The sequence below is a fragment of the Eschrichtius robustus genome, chromosome 11 (assembly GCF_028021215.1).
Source record: "Eschrichtius robustus isolate mEscRob2 chromosome 11, mEscRob2.pri, whole genome shotgun sequence".
Classification (NCBI taxonomy): domain Eukaryota; kingdom Metazoa; phylum Chordata; class Mammalia; order Artiodactyla; family Eschrichtiidae; genus Eschrichtius; species Eschrichtius robustus.
In genome coordinates, this window is record NC_090834.1 from 101,758,887 (window position 1) to 101,769,215 (window position 10,329).

Genomic DNA, 10,329 nt, shown 5'->3' on the forward strand with positions numbered 1-10,329 from the left:
GTAGTATAGTCTGAAGTCAGGGAGCATGATTCCTCCAGCTATGTTCTTCTTTCTCAAGATTGGTTTGGCTATTTGGGGTTTTTTGTGTCTCCATATAAATTTTTTAATTATTTGTTCTAGTTCAGTGAAAAATGCCATTGGTATTTTGATAGGGGTTGCATTGAATCTGTAGGTTGCCTTGGGTAGTATGGTCATTTTAACAATATTAATTCTTCCAACCCAAAAACACAATATACCTTTCCATCTGTTTGTGTCATCTTCAATTTCTTTCACCAGTATCTTATAGTTTTCAGAGTACAGGTCTTTTACTTCCTTAGGTAGGTTTATTCCTAGGTTTTATTAGTTTTTTTTTAATGTGATGATAAATGGGATTGTTTCCTTTGTTTCTCTTTCTGATAGTTCGCTGTTAGTGTATAGAAATGCAACAGATTTCTTTATATTAATTTTGTATCCTGCTACTTTACTGAATTCATTGATGAGCACTAGTAGTTTTCTGGTAGCATCTTTAGGATCTTCTATGTATAGTGTCATGTCATCTGCAAACAGTAACAGTTTTACTTCTTCCTTTCCAATTTACATTCCTTTTATTTCTTTTTCTTCTCTGACTGCTGTAGTTAGGACTTCCAAAACTATGTTGAATAAAAGTGGCCGAGTGGGCATCCTTGTCTTATTCCTGATCTTAGAGGAAATGCTTTCAGATTTTCACCATTGAGAGTGTTAGTTGTGGGTTTTTCATAACTGGTCTTTATTATATTGAGATATATTCTGTCTATGCCCACTTTCTGGAGAGTTTTTTATCATAAATGGATGTTGAACTTTAGCAAAAGATTTTTCTGCATCTATTGAGATGATCATGTGGTTTTTATTCTTCTATTTGTTAATGGTATCACATTGACTGATTTGTAGATACTGAAAAATCCTTGCATCCCCTGGATAAATCCCATTTGATCATGGTGTATGATCCTTTGTGTGTGTACGTGTGTGTGTGTGTGTGTGTGTGTGTGTGATCCTTTTAATGTATTGTTGAATTCAGTTTGTTAATGTTTTATTGAGGATTTTTGCATCTATGTTCATCAGTGATATTGGCCTGTAATTTTCTTTTTTTGTGATATCTTTGTCTAATTTGGGTATCAGGGTGATGCTGGTCTCATAGAATGAGTTCAGAAGTATTCCTTCCTCTGCAAGTTTTTGGAATAGTTTGAGAAGGATAGGTGTTAACTCTTCTCTAAGGAGTGAAGTGGGTGGTGCATCCTTTTTCCAAAGGGCAAGAGTTGCCTCCATGCTCTTCAATCCTGGCACCTTGGGATAACAGTCCCCAAACTCTGGGTCACTGTTGTCCCTGCTGCTGAAGTCCTTTCTCTGCCAAAGAGACAAGACCCAGCCCACATAGAGTGAAGCCTGGGTCTCTCTCTCTCTCTCTCTCTCTCTCTCTCTCTCTCTCTCTCTCGTCATCAGAGGCCACTTCATCCACATCATACAGGAAGACCTCTTGAATTTATGGACATATTCCAGACCCAGAAAAAGATTGCCAAATCTTCTTGGATGCCCTTAAACCCGGCCCAGATTTTCTCAGGGACCGGAAGAGAAGTTTTCCCTGAGTATTTTTATAGAGGGGGAAGTCCAAGATTTTATTTTCTATTCAATCAGTACATCCCCACCATCATGAGAGTGGATGTCCAGACATAGATTCCCAGAAACCGTTTGACTCAGTGCTGGCTCCAGTTGGCTCAACAATAACTTCCCCCGGAAGCCAGCCAGCGTTACACAGCATCGTCCAGCCGAAGAGGCTTGAAGACATAATTTCCAACACAAACACTGAAATGGGTCACTGCAAAGCTATAACTTGAGTAATTCTGCTTACAAGAATATCAGAAGTGCCTCCCAGGACATGGTCCAAACAGTCCTGTATTCCGACTCTGTGGTTCCTAAGTAGCAGCTCTAAGAGGACTGGGATGGTTTGAGTCAGTGGTTAGTAATCATAGTATTCATCAATCCCAGTGCATCTCCTCTGGCACCGGTATTTAATTCATCTTTCTGGGCTCTTTAAAAAGCAATCAGTTTGTTTGCTTTAAACAAAACTCAGTTTTTCTCACTTTCCTCCCACACTTTCTTTATCCAGTTGTTTGATCATTTAAGCAAACACCCTTTGAGCACCTGCCACATTGCAGGCACTGGGAATACAAAGATGTGTAAACACATCGCCTATGATGGGGAAGATGTCCCTAGAGCAGAGGAGACAGGTAAGTACAAAGAGCTGTTACAGTGTAGCCAAATCAGGGCTCTTCTAGAAGCAAGTTTCCGGTGCTCAAGGGGCATCAAGTGGAGGAGCAGGGGTCTGGCCCAGTAAGATAGTTCAAGCAGATTTGGGGAATCCACTTCTGATTATCCTCTGTCCATGTAAGAAGCAGCCTCAAGTAGGCAAGAGATGAGTCATACAGCTAAATAATAAAGGACAGAGTAACATGGGGTAAGATGCCCGTTGGACACAAATATGCTTTTGACTGATGTCCCCAGGTTTCCAGTTGAATAAGAAAATGAGCCCTGGATGACCGTGAAGGTGGGACAGAATGCCAGGCATTGGAGCCCTGTGGCACTGAAGGTGGATCTGTGCGTTCAGCCCGTGCATTAGCCCTCTGTGATGACTCCGGGGGGCACACCGGGAGACGCGTGTTTGCCTGCACGGCATCCTGCACTTCGCCTGCGACGATGCCTACCACACTTTATTATTCATCGTTGAACTTCAAAAGAGCAGAAGACACTGGTATGTTATTTATCGCTCTAACCTTATCATCCAGCATGTGCCTGGTATATGGAAATAAAAAGAGATTTGTTTAAAAAAGCACATGGAACAAAATACCAGACCAGTACTCAAAACTGTCAGGGTCCTCAAAAACAAAGCCCGAGAAAGTGTCACAGCCAAGAGGAGCTTAAAGAGACACGATGACAAAATGCAATGAGGTATCCTGGATGGTATCCTAGAACAGGAAAAGGACATTAGGTAAAACGTAAGGAAGTCAGAATAAAGTATGGACTTAGTTAATAGTTATTGTATCAATACTGGTTCATTAATTGTGACAAGCATGTCATGTTAATGCAAGAGGTTAATAATACAGGAAACTCGATGTGGAATAGATGGGAACTCTCTGTACTAGATGAGCAATTTTTCTGTAAATCTAAAACTCTTCTAAAATAAAAAGTTAACAAAAATATGGCTAATCATCTTCATGCACCTTTGTGCCCTCCCCCTGCCCAGCTGGCCCTCTACCATTGCTCTGACCCTTTCATAGTCTCCATAAAAGACCTTCTCTCTTTGCTAAGCCTGGAGCCATGGAACATGCTCTTGCCTGGCAGTGAGAAGCCCAAGTTCCTTTGCCATCATCCCACTGTATGACTTTGTATAAATCATTTGCCCTCCATGGGCCTTAGTTTACCCATCTATTCAACGGGAAGGTAAGACTAGAAAGCTCTTTCAAGTTGCTCCATGATGACAAAGATGGTGTCTGGCTCCCCTCAGTATCCACAGCTCCTAAGAGAGCCCTAGGCACATAGCAGGCCCTGAATAAAAGTTTGTTGAATGAGTAAATCAATAAACATTGCTTAATATTCTAAATATAAATGGAAACTTCTAAAGTCAGCCCAACGTCTCCAAATCTCCTTTCTTATAAACTTGATTTTAAGCTCCCTTTGTGTCTTCTGCACATTGCTCATAGGGACTTTATAAGCATTTGAGCAGTAATTGAGAAGAGTAATGGAGAAGGTCAGGACCCTCAAGCTTTGAACTCCCTGGGGTTCAGACACAGTGGTACCAGCTGAGATGGCAGGGACTTCGCATCCAGATCCTGTCACGCTGAGTGTCATCCGGGCTTCGGGGGCTGGTCTCCCCAAGGAATCCACTGGCCCCTTCTCAGCCTCCTTCCCCAGAAGTCCAGCTGAGAGGGCCCAGAACACCCAGCCCCTGTTTAGGAGACCCTGGCAGATCTCTTAGAAGAAGACAGCTCAAGCCCAGGGAGGAGAGAAGCTAGAAGTCACCCAAAAAAAATCTCTGCTCCCCCCGCCCCTGCCAAGTGATCTAGAGACCCGGATTTTAGTCCCAGCCCCCAATCTGCTCCCCAGACACACTCGGAGATCTGGGCAAGTTTGTCTCTGCCCGGCTCCCCTCCTGGAGCTGGGGTGGGGTGGGCACAAACAAGGATGAGAGCTCTTTCTAGCTCCTGGGAGGGGCTGCGTTCTCTCCTACCCCTTATCTCTGGGTTTTCCTCTGCACACAGCACTGTCTCCACTCACCACCCACCCTCCACCCTTCAGAGAGCAGGCTCCTGGCATGCCCCTTGTCTCCAGTCCCCGCTGACGCCCTGCCCAGGATCATTCATTGTCTCCACTAGGCCCTCAGAACTCTTTGTACATTCCCTCTCTCAGAACTGACCACGCTCCATTATAACCATTCATCCAACTGTCTGTCTCCACCACCCAACCGGGAGCCCACGACGTCCTGTTCCCCATTTGATCCTGTACCCAGCATGCTGCCTGGCACATCGGTAATAAATAAGGACTCATTGAGTAAACAGATGAGTGAGTGAACAAATGAAGAAATGTGTGTGAACAAACAAAATTATGAAGTGCTCTATAATCTTATAATTTTGGATAATTTACCTCAAATTTCCCTGGAGAGTTGGTGAGGTTCTGTTACAGGATCTGTTTAAAAAAAAAAAAAAAAAAAAAAATCCAATACCTTGTTGTTACAGTTGTAAATTCCTGCAGGTTTTCCCTGGTGCGTTTCAGAAGAGGGAAAACAAACACAGATACCCCGTCCTCCAGCTCCCTCCCTGCCTCCCAATTTCTTCTTCCCACCTACCTCCTCCCTCTCTCCGTCTCTACTCTTTCCTCATTCTCTATCTCTGTTTCTCTTTTGCTGTCTCTGTCTCTATCTCTGTCTTCTCACTGTCTCTCTGTCTCTCTTTTTCTGTTCTCTCTGTCTCTCTGTCTCTCTCTGTCTCTCTCTCTCTCTCATGCATTTTCCACCATTTTCCCTCCCAGCCCCCGTTCCCCTTCACTGAGGGCTCTCCACATGTGCCAGGCGCCTTACAGATGAGATCTCACTTTCCATCCCAACCACCTGGCACTGACTCATTTGGACTTTTGGAGAAATTCTGGTTAAGAACGTGGGCTTTGGAGTTGGACAGAGGCAGCTGTCTCCAGGCCTGGTTCTTCCATGTACTCGCTGTGTAACCTTGGTCAAGGTACCTGACCAAACTCTCTGAGCCTCCACTCCCTTATTAGCAAAATGAGGTGAAAATGCCCCTCTCAGAGGGCTGCAATGGTTCAAGGAGAGAATGGTGGTGAAACGTTACTCTCTGTTCTACTATGGCTATTGCTTTGGGGTCATCTGCAAACATCATTAGTACCTGGAGGTCTTTGTGGAAGATGGTGACCACCTGAGGACGGCATGGATGCTCATGTGATACTGAAATGAGTGAATGAATGAATGAGTCAGTAGCAGATGATAAATGAATAAAGGGGCAAATGAATGAATGAGTGATAGGTCTTCCTCCATGGGAAGAAATGTTGGTATTTCTCCCCTAGGCCCGTGCTCTGGGCTCCAGCATGTGTGCCCACCGATTCCACGGCTTTTCAGAGCACAAAGGCTTAGCTGTTCCCTGTCCCTTTATTTCCTCTGTCTTCCCTGTTCTCACTCCCATCCTGTCCCTTCTCTGGTGTCTACTTTCTCCATCTTCTCGCCCTCCACCCCCAGCTTCCTCTCCAGTTTCCCACTCGACTCCTTTTAGGTCCCCTTCTCCCCACTGCTCCCCTCAGCCTATTTGCTCCACTTCCCACCATAACATTTGCAAACTAGGGGTCCCTTCCTCATCCCAAGACACTAGTGTGAGAAAAGGCTTCGGACACAATAGTTACACACACACACAAAAAGATTTATTTGATGAACCGCAGTGACTAACAGGGTCAAAAAATAGCATAGACATTCCAAAGAAGGGGCAAGTGGGGCAGCTGGCAGCCTCCTCCACCATCTGTCCAGGATCACCGATGGGGCCTCAGGGGGCACCCTCTTCCCTTCTGGGAGCTTCCTCCAGCCTTGACTGGATGCTTTGGGGACAGCCCTGGACTGAGAAAGTGAGTCTGTGGAAGATTCTGGCCTGAGATGGGAAGAATAAGCCGAGATAAGTCCCTTCCCTTCTTCCCCTCCCTCTGCTCCCAGAGCTGGCTCCATCCCATCCAAGGTCAAGATGTCCACTGACATCAAGCTGGGCTCTTCCTGCCTCCACGGCTCATGTCTTGTCCTTCACGTCCAGAGTCCTCCGAGAACAAAACCCGGAATACACACACCCTGCCCTCAGTGCACGAAGGCCCCACAAGCATCTTCATCCTCAAAGCCTCTCTGGCGGAGTGGCTGTCATGCCACCAGTCTTGCCGTGATGGCTCCAGTCCCCGTTCCCAGCCCCCCAAGAAGCCAAGTGGTCTGATCCTGATGGGAGGTGAGAAAAAAACCCACCGGGTGCTTTCCACCACATGGCAAGCAGGTGTCCCCCTTTAAGAAGAGGGCTACTGACCCTGGAAAAATAAAGAGTGATGAAGGAGATGCTTACAAATTCAAAGCAAGGTTGGCAGGCTTGGGAAAGCGGTCAAGGGAAGCTCCCATTTCCCTCATAGAACTAGGGACAGTGGCACAGGGACCCAGGGCACAAGACTTCCCCAAGCTTTGGGCGCCAGCTGCTTTGGGAAGGGATGTCCCTATGGGGAGCCTGGGCACAAACACAGACTTCTCTCTTAAAGCGCGGACCAGCCGTCAGAGCCCCCAAATCCAGTGGGGGTGGACTCATTTTTATTCTAAATTCTTCCCTCAAGGATATTGGGTGAAGAGCAGAGACCTGGAGAGTAGGGGGGGTGAGTTCATCCAAGTGACAAGTGACACAGGCACACCGCTATTCATGTGATGCTCATCCTTGTTTACACATATGTACACACACAAAGCAAGTGCCCCACCCCCACCAAAGTGACCCTTGGCACCCATTCACACCAGTGCCCAAGAAAAACATCCTGGAGATGTCGGGATGGGGTGGAGAGACAGGGAGAGAACTGCAGCTCACGGTTCTGGAGGAGGTTGGAGGGATGAGGATTTGGGGGGGGGAACCCAAGCAGCACTTAGACTAAATGCAGACTCCCCCTCTTTCTCCATTTTCCCTTCCCAGCTCCCCATTCATATCATGAAACCAAGGAGCCTGCTGCTTCATCAACCCCATTGCGTTCCAGTCCCCACAGAAAATAGAGGATGCAAGAAAGCGTCTAAGGAAATCTGTAGAAAGCATATCTAGTTGGCATCATGGAGGGGCTGCAGGAAGGGAGGTCCCCTTCATGGATGGCTCTACCTCCAGTGCCTGAAATGACAGCAAACCGCTCCAATTTGGAGGGAGGCTCTGGACCCTCCAGCTGCAGAGACGGGAGCAGTAATTTTGCTGATACCCAGCCCGCCTCCTGCCCGGCCCATTCCCATTCCCCCATTCCCTCCCCGGGGCACTCAGGGAACAGGACAAAGAGCTTGAACAGGGGCAGTGTTTGCAAGCTTCAGGATTCTTAACCCTTAGGAGCCCTTCAGAACAAAGAAGTAAAAATGGAAAGGAGGGACTGAACGAGGAAGACCGGCTATGGGAGAGGGGGTGGGAGCCAGGAGGTAAGGATTCTGAGTGAAAACTGCAGAGAGAAAGGGGGAAACAGAGGGAGGAAGAGGGGCGAGAAACCTAAAAGGAAATGAGGGGGGAGAAAAAAGCTGGATATCCAAGAAAAATGCTGGGGGGAAATGAACTTTTACTGAGCCAGGACACACATCATTTTAGTTTCTCCATTTTCTACACGTAGAGAAACTGAGTCTCAGAGAGTTTAAGAGACTGGGGCAAGGTCAGTCTCACAGAGACTGAGTGGCCGAGCCCGGGTCTGCAGGGCTCAATCTCTCTCCACTAAACCACAAACCTCTGAACCAGAGCAAAGGGAAAAGGGGGACAAGACGCAGGCAGGAGGCAGGGAGCAGGGAAAGGAGTCAAGTGCAAGAGAGAAGGTGCCCCCGGCTACCTGACCTTCAGAGAGCAAGGGCAAAGGCTGGGGCCGGGCAGAGGGCACCAGGCTCCCGGGATCCCAGCCCTAGTCAACCACGAGGGTCTCTTGGCTGTAAGGGATGGATTTCTCCTGCGTCGGCTCTCCGCCCTTCCCGCTGCCGGGGCCGGGCCCCTGGCTGTGCCCGGAGGAGTAGCTGGCCGACTTCTCCCCGCTGCTGCTGTGGGAGGCTCCCCCGCACCTGCTCTGTCCCCAGCAGAGCACGGAGGCGCAGGCCTGGCGGAAGCGCAGGTCGAAGAAGGCGTAGAGGAAGGGGTTGAGGCAGCTGTTGACGTAGCTGATGCAGGTGCAGTAGGGGAAGACGTTCAGCAGGAAGATGTCGAAGTCACAGGGCCAGTGCAGCAGGCTGCCCAGCATGTAGAGTGTCTTCACCAGGTGGTAGGGCATCCAGCACAGGGCGAAGGTCACCACCAGCACCACGATGATACTCAAGAGCCGCCGCCGCTTCCGCAGGCCCTCGATGCGCTCCTTGCGGAAGTGGCCCGCGATGGTCTGGGCGATGAAGAAATAGCAGGTCAGCATGATGGTGAAGGGCACCACGAAGCCCACGGCGGTGGACGAGACGCCCAGGCCCACCTCCCAGGCCCACTCGGAGCTCGGGGTGGCCACCATGGAGTAGTCCATGTAGCACTGCACCCTGGTGCCGTTCTCCACGTGGAGGATGGCGCCGGTGGAGCGGAACACCATGACCGGCACGGCCAGGAGGGCGGCCAGCGCCCACAGGACGGCCGTGGCCGCGGCCCCGCTGACCCGCAGCCTCAGCCGAGCGTTGGCCACTGGCCTCACGATGGCCAGGTAGCGGTCGAAGCTGAGGCCGGTGAGGCAGAAGACGCTGGCGTACATGTTGACGAAGATGAGATAGCTGCTGAGCTTGCAGGCGAAGGCGCCGAAGGGCCAGTCGTAGTCTCGGTACGTGTAGGTGGCCCACAGCGGCAGGGTCACCACGAAAGTCAGGTCGGCCACCGCCAGGCTGGCGATGAAGATGTCAGCCGAGCGCCTCTTCTCGCGGCTGCTCCGAAACACAGTCCAGAGCACCAGGCCGTTGCCCGTGGTGCCCAGCAGGAAGACCAGCATGTAGATGGCAGGGATGAGGGCCCCCGAGGACTTCCAGTCGGCGTACTCACACTCAGACTGGTTGTCTACCCCGTAGTAGTTGTCGAAATCGCCACCTTCCTCCATGCTGGAGAGCGAAGTCGGGCAGGGGGTCCCGGGGGTACCAGCTCCGTGGCTGTGTCGCGCCAACTCAGCCAGTGCCCTCAGCTGCTGGCTGGAGCCTCGGAGGGCAGGCGGGAAGGGCTGGAGGTGTCCAGAGCCCTTCCTAGCAGCGGGAGGAGCTGCCTCTGGCTCCTCTGGACCCTGAAGGATGCCTCCCTCCTGCCGGCTTCCCTCCACCCCCTCCTGCCCTGCCCCAGCCTCAGCTCAGACACTTCCTCGCGCCCTCCTGAGTCTCTGTCTCCTCCTTGGCTGTCCCTCCCTCCTCCCACCTCCAGACCAGCCCCTCACTTGTGAGTCTTAGGATCTTGAAGTTACAGCCCACTTTTTTTTTTTTTCCTTCTTGTCCCTGGGCAAGTGGACCAAATTGACCCCTGCAGTGCTGGGCAGGATGTTATCTGTGGTTTGCAGCCTACTCTCCTCCTGGCCCAGTTTCTCTCCCTCTGGCTTCCTCTGGTGTTTGGAGAACCCCTCCCCAGTCCTCTGCACCCTCCTGTTCTCACCCCCTCCCAGCCCCTCTAAATGGGGCAAATTATGCAGATTGAAACCCAGCCTGAGCTGGAGCCGGGGAGGGTAGGGGGCGAGGAGGGTGTGAGATTTCGCAGGATGGTCTGAGCCTCTGGCATGCCCTCCTGGTAGGCCGGTCTGTCTCCTCCGTCCTCCACCCTCCCCTCCCGCCCTCCCAGCCCCACCCCGAGCAGACTTCACTCTATCCTTCCCCTCACATCCTCCTCCTTTACACCTCGGCTTTGACCCTCTCTCTGTGGGGATGTTTGTGGTCTATAGACCCAGTTATAGAGGGATTTCTCTACGATTCATAAGCTGTTAGCAGATTGCAGTTTTCAGATGGCACAGGAAGTTTTAGAGGGTCGAGGAGAGAGTCACAGAAGAAAGAATCCTCAGACTAAAGTATCTCTAATCAAGCCATTAAATCTATGGGGAAACTGAGGCTGAACAAGGTAAATGTCTTGCCCAAGTTCACAGGATAAATTTTGTTTT

The 10,329-nt window shown here is 50.1% G+C and overlaps 1 protein-coding gene across 1 annotated transcript; it reads right to left on the reverse strand.

Moving 5' to 3' along the window:
• Positions 1-7,778: 7,778 nt before the first annotated feature.
• On the reverse strand, positions 7,779-9,451 carry APLNR (apelin receptor). The gene has a single exon (XM_068556450.1). The coding sequence runs from the start codon at positions 9,295-9,297 to the stop codon at positions 8,146-8,148; it is 1,152 nt and encodes a 383-aa protein (XP_068412551.1). The 5' UTR covers positions 9,298-9,451; the 3' UTR covers positions 7,779-8,145.
• Positions 9,452-10,329: the final 878 nt, after the last annotated feature.

Coding starts and splice junctions, on each gene's coding strand:
- APLNR (XM_068556450.1), bottom strand. CDS start 9,297: ATGGAGGAAGGTGGCGATTTCGACAACTACTACGGGGTAGACAACCAG.